This window comes from Nomia melanderi, chromosome 2, assembly GCF_051020985.1.
Source record: "Nomia melanderi isolate GNS246 chromosome 2, iyNomMela1, whole genome shotgun sequence".
Taxonomy (NCBI): domain Eukaryota; kingdom Metazoa; phylum Arthropoda; class Insecta; order Hymenoptera; family Halictidae; genus Nomia; species Nomia melanderi.
Genome location: NC_135000.1, coordinates 3,324,529 through 3,344,147, shown reverse-complemented (window position 1 = coordinate 3,344,147; position 19,619 = coordinate 3,324,529). Strand labels below are relative to the sequence as shown.

At 40.7% G+C, this 19,619-nt stretch overlaps 3 protein-coding genes across 8 annotated transcripts in view; all 3 read left to right on the top strand.

Moving 5' to 3' along the window:
• Window positions 1-5,661, top strand: part of upSET (SET domain-containing protein upSET) — a 30,994-nt gene extending 25,333 nt beyond the window's left edge. For 3 of the 5 annotated variants that reach the window (XM_076364982.1, XM_031974030.2, XM_031974028.2), the window contains 3 exons: window positions 15-270; window positions 370-507; window positions 702-5,661. In XM_076364982.1, coding sequence (XP_076221097.1) covers window positions 15-270; window positions 370-507; window positions 702-1,165 — 858 coding nt within the window. In that variant the 3' untranslated portion in view covers window positions 1,166-5,661. The remainder of the gene's footprint in view (window positions 1-14; window positions 271-369; window positions 508-701) is intronic. The other 2 variants (XM_031974031.2, XM_031974029.2) reach the window with 1 other exon arrangement.
• A 321-nt stretch (window positions 5,662-5,982) lies between these two features.
• Window positions 5,983-10,288, top strand: LOC116425841 (aminoacylase-1). 2 transcript variants are annotated; one of them, XM_031974039.2, is made up of 6 exons: window positions 5,983-6,274; window positions 6,625-6,861; window positions 8,085-8,254; window positions 8,334-8,837; window positions 9,078-9,368; window positions 9,479-10,288. In XM_031974039.2, the coding sequence occupies exons 2-6, from the start codon at window positions 6,765-6,767 to the stop codon at window positions 9,620-9,622; spliced, it is 1,206 nt and encodes a 401-aa protein (XP_031829899.1). In that variant the 5' UTR covers window positions 5,983-6,274; window positions 6,625-6,764; the 3' UTR covers window positions 9,623-10,288. The 2 variants fall into 2 exon arrangements, with proteins under 2 accessions (XP_031829899.1, XP_031829900.1); XM_031974040.2 differs by having other exon boundaries at window positions 6,595-6,861.
• Window positions 10,289-10,411: 123 nt separating this feature from the next.
• Window positions 10,412-19,619, top strand: part of jumu (Forkhead box protein N4 jumeau) — a 32,773-nt gene continuing 23,565 nt past the window's right edge. Inside the window, exon 1 of the mRNA XM_031974037.2 lies at window positions 10,412-11,234. The gene's annotated coding sequence lies outside the window, so the exon portion shown is untranslated. The remainder of the gene's footprint in view (window positions 11,235-19,619) is intronic.

Here is a 19,619-nt window from a genome sequence, read left to right as displayed (position 1 = left end):
TTTCATTGTTTCAGTTATCCATATCAGAATATCGGAAACGTAAACAGCAATCATCGGGCACCCCACCAGATCCCGAACCGTCACCTACCGACGCGTCTACCACAGATAAGGGAAGTGCGAGAGGTAGATCAGACAGCGCAAGTAGTGGCACTTCGTCGCTTAGTTCAGATGAGGAAGCATCGAAGATACCTTCTCTTTCCCTCGACCTACCTGGACTCACCGCATTACCGCTCTTCAATAATGCGGAAGGTGAAGAGAAGAAAGGTAACGGTTAGTAAAAAGTTTGAATCACGGTACAGGCTTCGGAAGCAAATTTTCAAATTATAAATTCATTCGATTTACTGTAACTATCTCGTTCCATTTCTTCAGGGGGCGAAGAAGGTACCATCGGCTGGTCTGCCGCTCCGACTCTAGTCGAACGCCAACGGGAGAACCTCACCGAGAGATTGAAACGAGAATTTGGGTTATTCTTGAGCGACGACGAGGAAGAAAGAGCTCGCAAGCATGGTAAGATAATAATCTGTCTTAAGCATTTATTTTCATTAAATTTATTTCTTAGTTTCATTTTGGTTAATTATTTAAAACCTTCCTTATTATTATACAAAAAAGAAAAAGAATACGCTCAATTATTCTTTGTAAATATAGTACATCCTAGCCTGATCCCTCACGGTCTATACGTCTCTAAATCCAACCAATTGCAGGTTTAACAGCAGAGGCGATACTGAAAGCCCGCAAATCATCTCCTCCACATCCAACCGTTTCGAATACTCCGCCAGGCTACCCAGTACCACCTCAGCTACCTCCTCAACCCTACATTCCTCCCCCTGGTTCCGCGTCCATCCACTACCCCCAATTCCAAGCGAAGCCTTGTCCCGTTCAGTATCCAACGTTCACAGTTCCTCAGAACGCACCGCAGCCAGTCTACGCCAACGCACAAGCGTCGAGCAACAAACAACAACCGCAGCAACAGTTTCTGGTGCCGCAAGCTTCGCAGGCTCCGCCAGGATCGAACCCGTATCCTCCGCAATTTATTCCGCCAACTACCACCGCAGTGTCGATCTCGAAGTTCTCCTCGACTACGCCACCACCGTCGGGTAACCAAATGTACCCGGCGTCCGGTCAGTCTCAAAAGCCATTCTACAATCATCCTGCTTCCAGGTCTTAACCCGCATAACGCCATAGCGCTGTTGAAAAATTATTGTAGATAGCGACCGCCGTCGGACTCTCCGCGGGTTTATTCGATTCCAATTTAGACAAAAGTTCATTTTCTGTTTTCTTTTTTCATTTTGCGTTGTTCACGTTTGCCCTCCGTGTTGGGCCTCGATAGATGAAGGACAGGGAGGAGAAGGATGGGGATAACGGGACGGGATATTACACAGATTCACTTCGGTCGAGAACGTGGAGAGATCCGGCGACGATTCATCCAGGTGCTAACCCGTTCACTGTTCGACGATAACCCAGTGAACCCGCCGCGACAGATGGTGGGAAATTTGAATTGGGATTCGCGTGGCATAAAAGTGATAGTTTAAGTATTCCGCGAAGACCGATCGAGGGGGGATGGTAGTACGTTTTAGGTAACGACTGGTGTCCTAAGACACTATGCTCTACACCCGGCATCTAAGCGCAACGGCCAAAAGTGTGTGATCGTGCACTTACTCTTCACAACGGCGGGAAACGGTGCCCTAATGAAATGTTTATACATAGCTTTAGTTCAATTTTTGATGGAACTATAAGAAAGTTGGGATCGTCATCCGAGTCGATAACCGTGCAAAGCTTATCGACTTGGATACTGACCATATACATATATAAATATATATATATATATATATATATATATATATATATATATATATGTATGTAATCAGTATGTATGTATATATATACTGTATGTACCACAGTGTATATATATGTACCGAGAAACACTCAAGAACATACACACAGAAAAACATGCACACCAGAGCATTATTCGATTCTTTTGTAAATATCATACGCATAATGTAACGGTACGAAGCTATTGTATTTAATCTTAGTTGATTAATTGCTGGTGTGCCATTCCGACGAGGCTTCGGTTAACATTTTTGTCTTATTGTTATTTACAAGTGCTCCAAATAAATTCGAATAAAAGCCCCATCGAAATGGGACACCGGCTGATAATGGATCAAGAACACGCGAGAAACAAAGGAAATCGGTCATTGTGCGCTCAGAAAGAGATTAGAAGAACATGGGATCATGTTGTGTACAATGGTCGAGGATTTCTTGACGCTAGGATCAGCTTTATCGATTCCATCGGAACGTGTTCGAGTCTGCGGAAGAGCCCAGGCTTGTTTAGGGTAAACAAATTGTACAGCGCGACTCGGTTTCTTGTTTTCTCTCTTTCTCTCTTTCTCTCTTTCTCTCTTTCTCTCTTTCTCTTTTTCTCTCTCTCTCTCTCTCTCTCTCTCTCTCTCGCTCTCTCTCTTTTTCTCTCTCTTTATCTGTATTTTCCTCTGTCGAGACCCTAGACATAACGTTCTCGTGGTTCGATAAGTTCGAAGACATTCTAAGGCTCGTTTACTCGTCGTCCAAGATTTTCTATCCCCTCGCCCGAGCTTCTTCTTTTATTTACTAAGACTTAGTAAATAATGACTGATAACTGACAAGGAAAGACTTCAAATTTCAACCGTCTGACTTCAATGAAATTTCATAGAATTACGGGACGTTATAAATTAAACGAGAAACAATTTATTTCTTAGTCAAGAATTTATTTCGAAGAGGTGCAGGTGAACCCTTAAAATGTCATGTTTGCAGAGTAAATTTCTATTGAATCAAAAAAGCTGTTTCTCGTTTAGGTTAGTGTATCCTGTAATCTCCTGAAGCTTCGTTGAATTCAGAATTCTCTGCAGTCCTTTCTCGTCAGTTGTTTCTCAAGCAAAGAAACTTTTATCCGGCGATCCGCGCGAGTCCTGAAACTGAACATTCATTCGCAAGTACAAAACTGTTTAAGGGATTACTTAGAAAGAGGTCGTATTCAGCCGCAACAAACTGTACTGGGAGAGTTGCAATATGACGCTTTCCAGTTCTTTCTGTTCTTTTTTTTTTTTTATCTATTCGTTTCAAAAGAAAAATCGTTCCGAAATATTCTAAGTATTTATTGAGCGTTCTAGCGGTGTGCGTGAAAAATTAATTTTTCTTTTCTTCTCCGCTTCCTCGTGTTTTCTCTGCTCTTTTCTTTTTAATCGTAGTCCGGTGATTCAGAGTTTTAAGAGGAATGTAAAAAATGTGTAACTTGTCGGCGAACGCTCGTACACAGGCGGTGTAATTTAAACGAATCAGTGTACAAAGTTTCATATTTCTAAATTCTCGTATGTATATACATATACATATATATATCGAACTGCGTTCTTTCATTGATCATATGCGTTGTCTATTGTAACGCAGAATCGCTCGTTTTGGCGCTTCTCTACACGGTGTACGATTTAACTTTATTGTTTCGAATTGCCGTCTTCATCTCTAGTGTTCCAATGGAATTTATTCTGTGGTTGGGGGAGAATTCGGCCTAACGAAACCGTTGGAACGCTATAGAAAAACTTCTATTGAAATATTAACGGATGAAGGGGATTCACCGATCTGTGAACCGAAGTTGGACACCTCGTACATACGTCGTATTGGTTTCAAACCAGTTCGGAATTCCAATCGAAAAGATCACAACGAAACGCACGTTTTCGACCGATAATAGGGAAATTATCCCCCCGCCCCCCACCCCAATGGATTGCACCTGAGACTTTTTCGAAAACCGTTACCTGAATGTTACATAACAAAGCGGGAAATGTTGTACAAAACGATTGCGTCGAGTCGAACGTTTCGAAGCTAGGAAAATGATGATGCAATGGACAAACGACAAATTAACCTGTAAAAATATTTTCACACGTGCTGTGAAAGAAAGGAAGAGTCTCTTGCTCAGATTACAGATTTCAGGAAACAGTTTCTGGCGTATTAATCAATCAAAATGTTTGCGTATTAGATGTTTAATTTTTTTTTTTCATTTTGTTTTTTAGTTTTCTCTTTTCTTTTTAGTTTCTTTATATGCTCGGTCTTTAGGAACATCTAAAAGCTTTCCGGAACATTGTAAAAAATCAAAGCTTGTTTCCATTACGTTCGATTTCGGCCGCTGCAAGAGACAAAGGAATAACAAAACAAAAATGAAATTTGAAAAAAAAAAGAATAAAGAAACGAGACACACGTGATACGATGGATATTTTTGGTATTTGGCATTCGTTTATATATATCGGGTGGCGCGCATAAAACCGTACCCAAGCGCAACAGAGAAATTCGATAGTTTTTAGTTGGTGGATATTGTACACTTGAATCATTCGTTTGGTTTGCCAAAGAAGGGAAGCGGTGATTTTAAATTTGGAAGATTTTAGGTTGAACGATTCGCAGTTTCGTCGAAGTTTTTACGTTTCCACGCATACATTTTAGTTTTTTCAGAGATTGTTGCTTCGCGATGGCGCCATTTACGTCGACGTATTCGTTGGAAAATGCAACGTTTGGGCAATATTTTGCGTCCAGGGCTGGTTTTGTTCGCGCCAGCTGATACTTTAGCCGATATTTTGTAATAAACCGTGTATACTAGTGTAAGTTACTCTCCGAGCAGCCTGTTTGAACAGCGGGGACGTTTCGACGAGGTTGTACAGGCTTTTTTTTCGTCCCCCCTTGTCAAACAGCACGACTGTGAAACATTGTAAATATTTTTGTAAGATAAATTTAAGTATGGACACTCGCTTGAGACACAGTGGGACATTCTACGGGATCCTTCGGGTGACTGAGAAAAATGTTTGGATGTGGATAACAAAAAAAACGAAAGAGGCGGTAATACGATTGCTTTTTGCGGCTATACCATACAAAGGACACACGACACACATAGAGGAACATAATACATTACATCACAACACACGTATTACATTTACAGAAACACACGTGCATTCAGCTTGCAATTAATTATTCGTTGTACAATTCTACCGTATCTGTATAATGACATTCTGATAATAAGCGACAAAAGCGTTCTGTTATATTATTATTAAAATGAAAAAAATGAAATGAAATGAAAATCTAAGTACTACATTTAGTGATATAAAACGATGAAAAAGTAACTCGTTAGTATAATAGTTTCAATGTTGTAAATAAAACAGATCATAGTGATTATTATTATTATTATTATTATTATTATTATTAATTATTATTATTAATTATTATTATTATTAATTATTATTATTATTATTATTATTGTATGTATATATATAAATATATATAATTATATTTAGCTATATAATTATATATATATATAAGAGGAAGACTCGTCTTTATAATAGTATCGGAAAGAACACATAATTTTTTTTATTTGCAATTCACTGTTACATGTATGTGCCTAGTTATAGCCACGTTGCATTATCCTACATATTGTATGATAATTTAATTCGTACTACCGATTAATGTATGTGAACAAGTTCTTCGATATCAAACTCCTATATGATAATATATACATATATACTATAATGTGTGTATTCGTTGCTATACGGTATGTGTATTATACTATATGTATATATATTATCGCGTAACGTGTAAAGAGCTCATATTTAGGCATACATGAAAATTTAATAAATCGGAATACATTTTACGAATTAAGTTCCAATGCGCTCTCTTACTGGTACCTATTTATTCTCATCTGTGTTGCCTGTACCCCGTAAGGTTGCTCTGTCTTTATTTTTTTTCTTACTTTTTATATTCACCATCGAATTCGTTGATTAAACGCTTTTAACATTTTCTGTTCTTCCTCTTTGTCAATTACATCACCGCGTAGTCGTTCAATTAAATCGTCTTATTTTCCTCGATCCTCTCGCAGCACGGATGCCCTGAATTTATTATCCGTGGACCGTTACGCAATCATGGCGTAATTCAACGGTAATTCACGCGAGACCAATTACAAGAATATTTTCTGCGTGTTCCGCGCTGATCGGGATCGTTTTCGAGCAAATTTCCTCTTATCAGTAAACGTAAACACACGTAAGAATTATTTCACGCGACAAATATAGCAATCTAGTCGTATCTCGTGCATGCAACTCCTCAGATTCTTCAGCAGATACTTTAATTCAAACCTCGCCACAGGGAGCCTCCGCACGGAGCCTCCACACGGGGCCATCGAGAATTAAATCGCAGTCAGTTCGGCGCGCATTAACCCGTTCACGTGCAGTGTTCCATTTCCACGATTACCCTACAAATACGTCGCACCGTGCACAAAGTAAGTACTACAATAATACCTTTATATACTTCAAAATTATATACGAAAATAACTATCATAATAAGTATCTCATTACACGTTCAATCTCTAAAGAATAAATTTCGGAACATCTAGAAATTTCGGTAACAAGGTATTACGTCCTCTACCGGCGCGTAAGTACATTCCGGTTCGCCAGGACAGTGGGAAACGGCGTCTACAGAATCTTTGAGGGAAAATCCCGCAAATATAGGACGCCTCGCGTAAATAGGTTAATTGAACCTCCGCGAGATTCTCCGGCACCTCGTTATCCGTTACGTCACGTCAAATTTTTATTTGAACAGAGGTCAGCAAGCCCGCCCTTCCTGTTCCAGCGGTTCGATTGATCGTCCCGGGGCCACGTGATCGTTGATAATCAGAGGCAATTGGTGGAGGCGGGATCAGCGACAGGCGTCTGCTGTGACAGTCGAGCCAGCGGCGTCCGACGCGGCAATCACCAGGCTTCCGTCACGCAATGTCCCCGCCGTCCCAGGCTCAGCTGGACGCAACAGCTGTAGAGAATTTTCGCGATTACCTGCGGATACCGTCGGTCCAGCCCAACATCAACTACGGTGAGCAATGGATGTCCAGAAAAACGCGATTTTCGATTCGACCGGGGCCACGCCGTTAACCGGTGACAGGGTTTATTCGTCGTCGACGAACCGCTTGGTGAAAACCATGCACGCGTAGCGGAATAGGGTCGTTCCTTGTTTCCTTGTTAAGTAAATCACCGCGACAGACGTGTCTGCGTTCGATCCTCTCGCGTTCAATGGGAAATCGTGATCTCACCGAACCACCGTGATCTCTGCCCAACCAACGAATTGTTTCGCAGCGTCGAAGACGCTATCCAGCCATTGCATGCCCCACCCTGCCTGCGAAATTTGATTTCTGTTTTTGTGCTTTTCGTTCGACGCTTTTCTCCTGGTTTACCCGTTGGTCGGCGCGGCGTGCCCTTTACGTTCGATTAACGAAGTCACTTTCGGCTTCGGTTCACCGGGGGGAAAAAAGTTTGAAAATTCGTTGGGGTCTCGGTTGCTCAGATTGGTAACCAGGGACGACTCGTGGGTGACCTAAATCGTTGGTACAGTGGGTCACGTAGGTGTCCGGACGCTCGCGATGAGAAAATTGTTGCACGGATGTCGTTTGCACTGATCTTTTTGGGCCCTCGTGGTTTATATGCGAGATAAATTGTATTACGGTCCTGAGCACGGCGGTTGTAAAATATGGTATTGCGTATTTATTCCGTTGTAGGGAGTATGGTAATGTTATGGAGTAAAAAGATATTCTTGTCTTGTGGATAAGTTTTCATGTATTGTATTTTATACGTTTTTATTTTTAAGGAGATTAACAGTACAATAAATTTGACAGGGCTTGTACTGTTATAAACTTTTTATTTAAATGGATGTATGGTGTCATAAAGCAGAAACAGATTATGCTATTGTATATTCATTACCTAAATGGATGTCTTGCGAATAATAAATGACATTTGATAAGATTGGAGACTTAATCTTCATGAATGATAAGATAAAGTAATTTCTTGTGTGATTTGGAATTAGGAACAATATGTTCTATATATAGGAATACATTATAGCTTCTCATCATTTATCAGTATTTATGACTTGATGGTACATTTCCATAACAGCTTTATACGCTTAAATAGTTCATTGATATTAATTTCAAAAGTTTTTATTTATCTAAATGCATTCATAATTTTATGTATTTATGAACACAAAGTTTTATTTAAATTAGATATGCACAGTATGTTTGTACTAATTTGAGTTTTTGTCTTCTACAGATGATTGTGTCAGCTTCTTGCGCAAACAAGCCAAATCATTGGACCTGCCTATTAAGATCTATCAAGTCCATGCAAATAAACCAATTGTGGTTCTCACATGGATAGGTACGGATCCATCAGTTCCATCAATTCTTCTGAACAGTCATATGGATGTTGTCCCTGTCTTTGAAGTAAGTATATGTGTACCAACCTCAACAACTCAATGCCAGATATATGTGTAATATGTTGCTAATAAAATAAAATATTTAGGACAAATGGACATATCCGCCATTCAGTGCTCACATGGATGAAGAAGGAAACATTTATGCTCGTGGCAGTCAGGATATGAAATGTGTTGGCATACAATACTTGGAAGCAATACGTCGCATGAAACTTGCTGGACAACGCTTTAAAAGAACGATCCATATTTCCTTTGTGCCAGACGAAGAAATCGGTGGAATTCTCGGCATGAAAGATTTTGTACACACTAAAGACTTCAAAGCTTTGAATGTTGGTTTTGCATTGGACGAGGGTGTAGCTTCACCGGAAGAACATTTCTTTATGTTCTATGGCGAGAGATCCATATGGCATGTAGAAGTTGTGTGTAATGGCACTCCCGGACATGGCTCTATTCTATTGGATAATACAGCTGGTGAAAAAATAAGAGTAATAATTAACCGATTTATGGACTTAAGAGCTAAAGAAAAGGAGAAGTTGAAAAATCCAAAGATCCAGCTGGGTGATGTTACAACTGTTAACTTGACACAGCTTAAGGTATATTTATTTTATGCTTCTGAAAAAAAGTATAATGCATTATGTAGAAATTATTGTTTTTCTTATATGTCTGTGCAATTAGGAAAATAATGCTTAGCTGTAAGTATATTGATAATTTCACAGATATTTATTAAAGCAATTTAAATACAATGATATCTTTAAAGCACAAATTTAACTACATGATATGATTAAAAAGTTGTACATATGTAATCGTTAATATTGTTAAATAACTTTGTTTAGGGTGGTATTCAGACAAATGTGGTACCAACGTCGTTGACTGCGATCTTCGATATTCGTCTGGATCCTTCTGTCGATCATGATGAATTTGAAAATATGATCAAAAAATGGTGCAATGAAGCTGGTTCAGACGTCACATACTCGTTCGAACAAAAGAATCCCAAAATCGAAAGCACAAAGTTAGATAATAGCAATCCTTATTGGCTTGCTTTCAAAAATGTCTGCGACGAATTGAAAATAAATTTGCAGATGGGAATCTTCCCGGGTGGAACAGATAGTCGCTACGTGCGAGAGGTACATTTTATATTTACAAAATATAGATAAAAATTAAAACAAGATTAGTATAACATATTATTTTTGTGTCAGAATTCAGAATTGATGATTTTCGTTTGTCTGTTATATAGGTCGGAATACCTGCCATTGGTTTTTCACCCATGAACAATACAAAAATTTTACTCCACGATCACAACGAATATTTAAACAAAGACGTATTCTTGAAGGGTATTGAAATATACATGAAGATAATACCCGCGGTAGCCAACGTTTAAACAAATAACGAAGTGTCTATAAACTCTTCATTATTATATTTAACGAACCAAAGCTAAGATAAAAGGCGATAGAAACATTAAGAGTAGATGGAGGGAATACAATGTAAAAGTGTTAAAACATCACAGACTGATTATGCCAGATAGAATTTAACAATGTTGTAAAAGCTTCAGAGTTTATAATTGTTAAAAATATACAGTCTCGAAAAGCTGTTGCGAAAAAGATGGGAATGTGCAATCGTGACTACGAGAAACAGTAAATGAACGGCACTAACGGATACAAAAAATAATCATTACCAGTTACTCGTCGATGGGACCATTCGAATAAAATTCGGAAAAGATACCAGGAAAATTGCATTTAACAGTTACAGTAACAACTATCTTATGATCTCTTAAATACTGAGATTCTCAAACGTACAAAAAGGAAAACAAATTGAGATTAGTGTTCCAACAAGTCAAACGCAACGTATTTTAGTGGTATGCATTCAAGTGCCATGCTAAATCGTGAGAACATTGTAAAACGTTTATACACAAGTATGGTGATATGTAATTGTTTTTTTCTTAAATCTTATATATTTTATGGAAACCACCGCAGGACTATATCTGCGATAATTATATATTTTTATTCGGAGTTCAGGAAATATAATGGAAAGGAAGTAGATATAAGAACACGTCTATTGACCTCGGTGGTATCGAAAGTTCACGTTCCATGTGAATTACTGCGAAGAATTAGCCGTCTCTCAACGTCTCGGACCAATTTCCTTCGAAAAAACAGTATCCAACGGATACGAGTGTCGGGTACACATTTTATCGCGCCAAACTTGAGAAATCTGTTTACGCGTGTGTGTGCATTCCCGCCATTACCGTAGTGGTTCATTCTTAAATGGCTCTGCCGTACTCCCCTCTCCAACGAGACGATGGACTCGCCCGACGGGCAAAGATTCTCTAACGTAACCAATTCCCGCGTTTCCAAAATTAAGTTACAAGACATTTCCGCGCGGAACGATCGCAAAAAATCGCCGCTATTTTTCTGAGCCCGTCCCAACACAAAACAAATCCGTTTCGCGTCGCTGGAAGAGATTTTCTCGGGACGCGATTTGGGTTCGGCCATTTTGGAGTGGGGAAGGTTAGGGAGAAAAACACGGGAGTGTTTCTGTCAATCGTGCGCCGCGTATCAAGCCCCATACACGCGGCACCAAGCGTTCGCCGAACGATCAGGCCACGGACAATTATTATCCTCCTCGAAACGGTGCCCGTGTATTTAAAGTAACGAAGAAAAATACCGCGGCGAGCATCCCTTTGTCGGCCATGTGCATAAGTGCATCGTTTTAAAGTGTCCTCGCGAGTCGTGCCGCGGCCGGCCAATCCCGCGCCGCCGTACGGGTCACATGACCGCCGTCGGCCAATCCGCGCGTAGGGATTTGAAATCGTGCGTGGTCTTTGTTCACGAACCTGCCGTGTCAACGTTACTTCAGTTCCGTAAAGGGGGCCTTGTGTCGGTGTCCGTTTATGCATGGTCGCTGCCAAAAATCCGCGCGACTCCTATCGTAAATATATGTGTGAGAGTGGTGTTTCGCCGCGAGGACGACGTACTCCAAGGATCGTCGAACACACGGTAAGTGACGTTACGTGTTTCATCGGACGGGATTTCTTCGAGTCTCGCCGTAGGATCCCCTGGAAAAAAATCATTCCGCCCGCTTTTGCCGGCCCGCCGTGTACCCGAAACAGAGCTCGCGACGAGTGTCAAGGTATCATACGCGTGGGGGGGTAGGTAGCCGCTCACGATGCTAATCTTTTTTTCTCTCTCGCGTGTGTGTGTGCCTGTTTTTTCCTCTTTTTTTTCCCACATTCGTACGCGGTTCAACCGGACAGAGGCGCATCTACTACGCTTACGTCGGTTTGTTTGTTTACCGAGGCTTCGGTGTCATCCGCACCGATACGGCTGACAGATTAGCCGAACGATTGTTTTCCCTCGTTCCTTATTTTCGGTGATCGTCGTCGACCCTGCGCGTTACCGGTGGTCCTCGGGGTACGGTTCCTGTTTTCGGCCGCGGGACGGTCGTTATGGGGATTCCCACGGTTTTGCCGCGCTCCGTTGGCTCGACGACCGCGTACGAGCCGTTTCCCGTGGCCGATCATATTCGCCGCGAGCCAGCGTACACTCGAAAACAAACAATCGGTCGACCGTGCACGGGCGGCCGTGCGACGAATCGAACTGAATGAGTGATTCATCGCGAGCGGAATATGGGTGCCACACGTACCGTACTCAACTTTCGGCGGGAAGAGCGGTGCGTTTACCGGGGAAATCTTGGCCCCGACGTAATACGCTTCCGTCGACCCATTGTTTTCCCAGCCGATGCGGACGGAGCTCTCGCGTTTTCGTAGTCGAAGGTTTATCCATGAATTACGGAAAATGGCAGGCCAGCTCCTCGTTTAATCGAGGTTCTTCGATATCCAAACGAATTTTTGGTTCGTCGAGGATTCATTCCCGGGGAAATGTACCTTCCTCCTGCGAACTAATACGGATGGGGAATTATTTAATATCCGCGGGATTGTTTTCGTTTTCGGTCCGACGAGTCCGGTCCAAATAAATAGCTATCGATTTCCGGTCGCACGGCGGATCGAAATTGCACGGTTTACCGCCTCCGTCGACAATTTCGTCTCCCTGCCCCCGCGGTAATTAACGCCGTCTCGAATTAATTATTACGGTTGTGCTCTCATGTCGAAAGGAGGTATCGCGTTTCTTATGGGGCTATTATTTTCAAAATGGCGACCTTTGACAAATAAGAGATTGATTCCAACGGAGGCCGCGGTGTCGGGTGTATTAATAGTTGTGCATCGATAAACGTTGGTAAAAATAAGAGTTGGGGAAAATTGGAATTTTCGGAGGGAGTTATAACCGTTTTGGGTCGAGTAACAGTACAGGGGATTTCGTAGGTAACAGAAGTAAAATAAATCCCTTTACAATTGACCCGTTATATTTTGCTTGGGAATTTTGTCTGAAATAATCCCAGCCGAAATAGCTGCAGGTAATCAATAGCCCCGGGACGGCGTGGGAGGGGAAGGAAGAGAAGGTAGAAGGTAATTAAGGAACCCATTTTCAACGAGGATTAGGATCTACGGAAACCGTACTTATCGATTCCCAGGTCTGCCAAGAAATTTCTAATCAATCCCGTCGTTGTAATTTTTCTGTGGACGTCGCGTAACGGTGTGTCTGCTCAACGTTCGGGCGGAAGATTTATCGGTTTTCCTGGCGGGCTCTTCCCAGAAGGACGTTTTTCGAAAATGTTGCGAATAACGAGCGGCAGGGAGGGAGGACCCCTCGAGCACTTTCAAGCATCACCGCCATGAAAGCTATTGACCGTGGGAACTTTCTGGGAACTCTACCCCTCGCCATATGCCCACCGCAGGAAATATCTTACGGGCTCGAGCGAAATCAAAGCCAGACAAATTTCACTTCGAACTCAATGGGGATATTAATCTTTGCAACATTTACGTTTTACTTTTTTTTTTTAATAATTTTGTTTTACATCGTTGAATGTTTGTTCAAACGATTTTATGCAATACAATTTTTTAAATATTTTTTAGTGAACATTGAACTCATTGTTAAATCAATTAATTTATTGTATAGTGTTGGATAAATATTATTTACAAGTATTACACTTTTCAAGAATATAAAGCGAGTCTCTTACGGGCTCGAGCAAAATCAAAGCCAGACAAATTTCACTTCGAACTCAATGGGGATATTAATCTTTGCAACATTTACGTTTTTTTTAAATCACTTAAACTGACTTTTACCAATTTTTGTATAAAAACCATACGTGTGTGTTTATTAATACTTCAATTGAGTTGTGCTTTAGTTTTGCTATTACTGAATTAGTTTCGTTAATAATTTTTCGTAAAAGTATCCGTACCTTCTTAGTAATTGTGGAAAAAAGAAATCAGAAATAAATCATTTTGACCCATCTGGTAGTTCTAGTATTAAATGATTTTACGTAATACTGTTTTTAAAAAAATATTTTTTAGTGAACATTGAACTCATTGGTAAATCAATAAACTTGTTGTATAGCGTTGGGTAAACATTATTTACAAATATTACAATTTTGAAGAATATAAAGCGAGCCTCTTTCTAAAGAAAAACGAACCTGGAAGTTCAACGAGATTCGTGTAGCATAATGATACCTGAATTATTATTTCGAAATCGTGTGATATGATTATAATCTAGCACGGAAAGAATTTCAAATTGAAACAAAACACGTTACATAGAAAGTGGTCGGATTAAACACGTCCCAGCCACGTTCACGTACTCACAAATGATTATTTGTCACTTGAAACGAGCCCACGCCGTTGGATTCCTTTTCTCCTCTTTTCATTTCCTTTTTCTTTGCGTCCTCCCCCCTTCCCCACTTCGCCCTCGGTTAAGCGAAGTTGCTGTTTGGTGTGAATTGATGCCGTGTTCGACTACTGACCCTTTTGTGTTCTTTTGTGGCGGCATTTTTTCTTCTTGAATACGATGTTGATTGTCGGGGTTCCAGGAAACACAATAATTGTACATTTTGAGGTTATCCGTTCGCGTTTCTCAAACGGTTCCCTTGTTTCGCCGTGGGAAACGCGGCGTGTCGTAACGTATCTTCGTATTAATATATTTTAATCCATATCAGTCTTCAATTTTTCACGAACAAATTTTTATCTACAAAAATAGAGTAAGACTCGAAACAATGAGACGAACATTCGAATCTCTTGAAATAATCGTGAATTCTAAGCGTGTGATTTTCCTCCGTTAATTCGTCTTCTCCCCTCCCCCCTTTTTTTGTTTTATTTATCAAAGAATCATTCGAGGCGAGCACTTAATTCGCACAATTGTTCCGTAACGAATGGCTCGACGCGGTGTCTCTCTCGGACGAGTTAGAAAGTCGCTTTAGAAGATGTGGAAAGAGAGCCGTAAAAAAGTTCGTAAATTACGCTCTCATGGCGGCGCTTGTAGCTCGCCTCTCGTGACACGCACTGTCAGCGTGAATTGAAGTTTAGTTGCGCAAACGGCTCCTGCGACCGTTTGACATTGTTTCGATATGAAATTTCTTCTTTCGCCGAGACTCGTAATGGCCATTCGAATCCGCCATCTTTCTCTGCCATTTTAATTCCGACAACGATTGCCTCCCCGTCTCTTCCACACTTTGTGAACTCTGATATTATACAGCGACAGAGTTGCCCCTAAATTTCCTGCCCGCCATCTTGAAATCATTGGATAACAAATTTTAACGGTAATTTGTGTAAAATTAGCGTTGCAGGTAATCCAAGCGCATTTTCTCCACATTTTAATTTTTCCGCGTCCGTGTTTCGAATCTAATCTAGATCAAGGATCGATCTTGGTCCCCGGCCACACGCAACAACTTGTGGCTCGCCAAACGTGCAGAGAAACGCGCTTTGTTGTACGTGGATTGCGTGTCGTTCGACGGAACACGCGAAATTTTTCAAGAAGCAGACTTGCTCTCTCGGTGAAAGCAAAATGGCGGGAATGGAGACCGAAAAAATCCTTTGTAAAAGTGGATTTTTATCGGCGATCCTTGCACAGCCGCCATCTTGCTTCACATCGTACAGGAAGAATATTCTAACCTACATCTTACAATAATCCTTGGGTATCAACGAAAGAATAATTCCCATTGCCAACGAATATATTTTTACCACATTATTTACAACAGACTTCCCGTAAAAATGACTAAAAATATCCATTTTACAAATTAACCGACCCCAAGGAAGAACCATCGCCGAGCGTTAAGACATTTTTTCGCGCCAATTTACCAGTGACTCGCGTCCACGTGTACACGACGTTCCCGCGTTCGATTTGTCTCTCTCCCCCTGTAACTATATACAGTGTCGCGTGAAACACACCGAATAAATCGTCAGGCTTATACCGGGAATGTATGCCCCGCGCTTAAATATAATAAGTCCATTAAATCTTGAAGATCCGTCGGTACAGTCTGTTCCAAGCTCGCCTCTAATAGCCGTTAGACAGAGTGTACACTCCGTAGACAAAATTATACAATCCCAAACGCGACGACGACACCTATATAAGTCGTACACGAAAAAAAAAACCTGACAAAAAAATGGTACCAGATCCTTATGTAATTTTGTACGAGACGTTACGGCGCAGGCTACCAGCAATTCGATTCTGTTTAGCGTTAGGCGAGTCTGCAAAACGGATCAGGAAGGAAGAACAAACTCGGTTGAATTTTCAAACGGTCTTGTGGCAGGCAAGAACCGAGTCTCCCCCCACCGCCATTGCTGCCACACCAGCCCTCGGTTCTGTGGCGTCGCTGGGTGTGCGTTTATGTGTGTGCGAGGCGACAGGGCGCGTACACAAGCTCGCGGCTTTCGTAGCCGAGCATTGGTCGACTGCCGGCTGGGATATCAGATCGATACTCGGCGGAAAGCGCGGGTAGGAGAGGCACGGCTATACACGGTTGGTCCATCGCGAGATCCGGAGTGCAGACTCCGTTCAAACCCGGACGAAATTCGCCCGATTCACTTGCATAATACCGGTGTTATTTAACCGGCCTCCGCGGGGAATAATGCCGCGAAATTTCTGCCGTGAATCAGCCCAGAAATTCATTCTGATGTTCGATAAATTGTATGGGCTGAAGAGGCGTTTGGTAATAATAGTAGCGGACCTTAGAGTGCTAGGTTAGCCTCAAAGTATTCATCTTGCTCGGGGATTCCGGCTTGATTTATTTTTGTCCGTGAAACCGAGTAATAGAAACGTTACTGTTTTTGCTGGTACTTGTACATAGAGTAATATGTTATTGTTAGAATTGAATAATTGAGTAATGAGGTTTCTTAAAAATCTATATAATAGACATTTTTTAGTTTTTGTTATACTATTCGTGTAATACAGAGATTATTAGACAGTTAATCAGAGAACTGGCGAACATATAAATATGCTAATCAAAAGTTATAAAAATGTATTCTCACAATATTAAAAATATGTATAAACATATTTTTCACCCTTTGCGTTCGGAAGTTTTTCACTAGAAACATTCGACGCTTTCCGATGAGACATAGACGACACTATTTGAAACGAACTAATGGGAAAACATACATCAATTAAGGAACAAAGCTGTTTTATATAAATATTTCACATATTGATGTATTATACAAAACTTAACGTTGAATGTCGCACGATTTCATAGAGCAAAATACGCAAAATGGAAAAAATAATATTAAATCATTCGTTTGAATTGCGTTATTATTATTGCACGTTGATATAGCTGAATGGCACAGCATTATTTATAATATAGAAACGTTTTCAAGTAATCATCGTTTCATTGAATGAACTATAGTAATTCAATTTGGTTGGAGGGTCATCGGTGATCCCCATGGCATTCAACGTATTAATATTATATATGACACTTTGTAATTTTGTTATATCAAATGAAATGGTGACTGAGAGTCACCTCTCGAGTACAAAGGGTTAATATCTGTATTATATTTTCCAACATTCATTTCCACATTACAAAATCCCCGAACGAGTTTCCGTTAAATCCGTCGTCTGGCCATCAATTAGGGTAATAACATCCGACGGCATTCACATGAAAATGGAGTTATATGATTCCTATGGAAATTGAGTTGTTGCGGCGGGGGTTGTAATTGCCGGGATTCGCAGAAAAGGCCAAGGAAGCGTGATCGAACGTTTCGCAGGGATTCCCCATTAGCATACAACAGTCCAAGAAAAATATAACTCCGCGTACGAGTGGGTGGCTCTCCTCGCCAGGAGAGTCCAGGTTAACGAACATTATCGGCGGAAGTGTATCCCTCGGAGGAAGTGGCCGGTAAGGCACCATGGGAAAAGATGCGTCGAGCGATGCCTCTCGTGTTTTCACGACCGTGAAACCGTCGTTCGACGTATGCATGTTTTACACGTTGCTCCGACCGTGTACCGAAAGGTTGAGTTATTCTCGTGGAACGTTCACAGACCCGTGTCCGTAACGCTCCCTTCCTCGTGAATGTAAAAGTCTGAACCTTTCCTACGTTTACCACATTAAATATCAGCGTTACGATAGAAACATTACACGAAAAATGTGGTACGAGAATAATACATTGAAAAGGTTCTATGGGATTTTCTCGTAGGTCGTACAGTTTCCGAGGAAATTCATTTCAAAGTGGCAGTACTGGGTTGTTGGAGCTATCTAGCATTAACCCTTTGACGTATTATTTACTTTCTCTAATAAGCTCGTGTAACATTTTACTATCGGCAATTTGGAAGAGCAGTAAAATTTTCTTACTTTAACCCTTTGCGGAGGAATATCGACATTTCGGCGAGATGAAATGTTGATGTTTCGAAGACTAAGTCGCCAACAAGTGATTCAATTATTCAAACAGCAAGAGATCAGCACGTAATTTCTGGTTTTTCTATTATATAAGCAATTGGTATATAATCTAGCTTCGTCTGCTGAAGGTTTTGTATATTTCAAAGAATCTTCGTCCGCGAAGGGTTGAGCAGAAATTTAATTTGAAGATTACACATTGACAATAGCAAAATAGTTGCATAGTAAATTAATCTAGAAATCTTCATCAAGAGTTTTATTGTATGACAAGGGGGTAAATTCGATCTTCTCGAGAGCAGAGCGTCCGATGAGGAACATTCTTAGCACGTTTTCGGTGTATTTTTGCATGCCGGAACGAATGGCGGCTTTGTTCGGGACCTTCGGCGAAGGGTTTTCGAGTAAATGGGCTTAAATTGGCAGGAAACGCGGCATGAGAAGGACCGTGGCGATTGACCGGTCGTTGAGAATTCGTGGCTACCTGTCGTGAAAGACTTCCGCCGTCCCACACGCTTCGAGGCGCTTCTTACCTGCCCGTAATGGCAGTTTTGTGAAGAAAGGGACAGTCAGGTTTACACCTGTACCTGAAGACGAGGTAAAAACTTGACCCTGGCCTGGACGCGTTCGTCCCGGGCACGAAATTTTCACTTTTCTCCAGACCCTTCGCTTGCCGTTGCCCAAACTAGAATTATAAATTTGAAACTGTACACAGTTAGGGTACAGTTAGTCCATTCTTCTGTGAGTCTCGTGCAACGACAGATTATTTCTGTCGAATTTTCCAGGCTTTGATTTCCCGCTGAAAGAAAGTTTATGATCGAGGATCGAATTTCCATTATACATGGGGCAAGGGTGCTGCAGGACCCTCCGAAATGAAATTGGCTGCCCCTGGCAGCTGGCTGCCGAAAAGTTACACGAGGATAATAACGCGGAGAAATTCTTGTCCACATTGCAAATTTATCGAGTAAAATAAATGGGGGGTTTTGCTCGAGGAATTTTCGAATTGTTAGGAGGAAATTATTAATTGGATCATTGAGTGTCAGTTTCGTTATATTCATAAAGGTTTCGAAGTTAATATTCAAATAACCACTTTCTGAATTTGTACAGAATTGGAAATTAGAAGGATACAATGGTAAATCGTGCTAACACCATTTTTTTCGAGTCCTAAAACTAGTAGTTATCACTTTCTCGTGAATTTCAAAAATTGCAACAGAAGATGTATTTTTTTATTTTTCAATTTCAAAAACTAGAACAGTAGTATTTCTTTTTCTCAGATCTAAAATTTACAATAGTACCATCTCCGTTTCTTAAGCTTCAAAAATTACAACAGTACCATTTTTTCTTCTCAAATTTCAACAATTACAATACTACCATATCCTTTTCTTAAATCACAAAAATTAGGAAATTACCATTTCGTTTCCACAAGTCGCCAAAATTACAACAGTACCATTTCCTTTCCTCAAGTTTCAAAAATTACAACAGTACTATTCCTTTTCTCAAATTTTCAAAATTATAACAGTACTATTTCTATTCTCAAATTTTCAAAATTATAACAGTACCGTTTTCTGTCCTCAAATTTCAAAAATAACAATACTACCATGTTACGTTCTCATAAATTACAATAATCTGAAAAATGGTACTGGTACCATTTCTCTCAAATCCCAAAAACAACAATAACCGCGATT

What these genes read in the sequence shown, in the direction of transcription:
- LOC116425841 (XM_031974039.2), top strand. Translation starts at nt 6,765, where the DNA reads ATGTCCCCGCCGTCCCAGGCTCAGCTGGACGCAACAGCTGTAGAGAAT. An exon ending in CCAGCCCAACATCAACTACG is followed by an intron (nt 6,862 to 8,084) that starts GTGAGCAATGGA and finishes TGTCTTCTACAG; the next exon opens with ATGATTGTGTCAGCTTCTTG. An exon ending in ATGTTGTCCCTGTCTTTGAA is followed by an intron (nt 8,255 to 8,333) that starts GTAAGTATATGT and finishes TAAAATATTTAG; the next exon opens with GACAAATGGACATATCCGCC.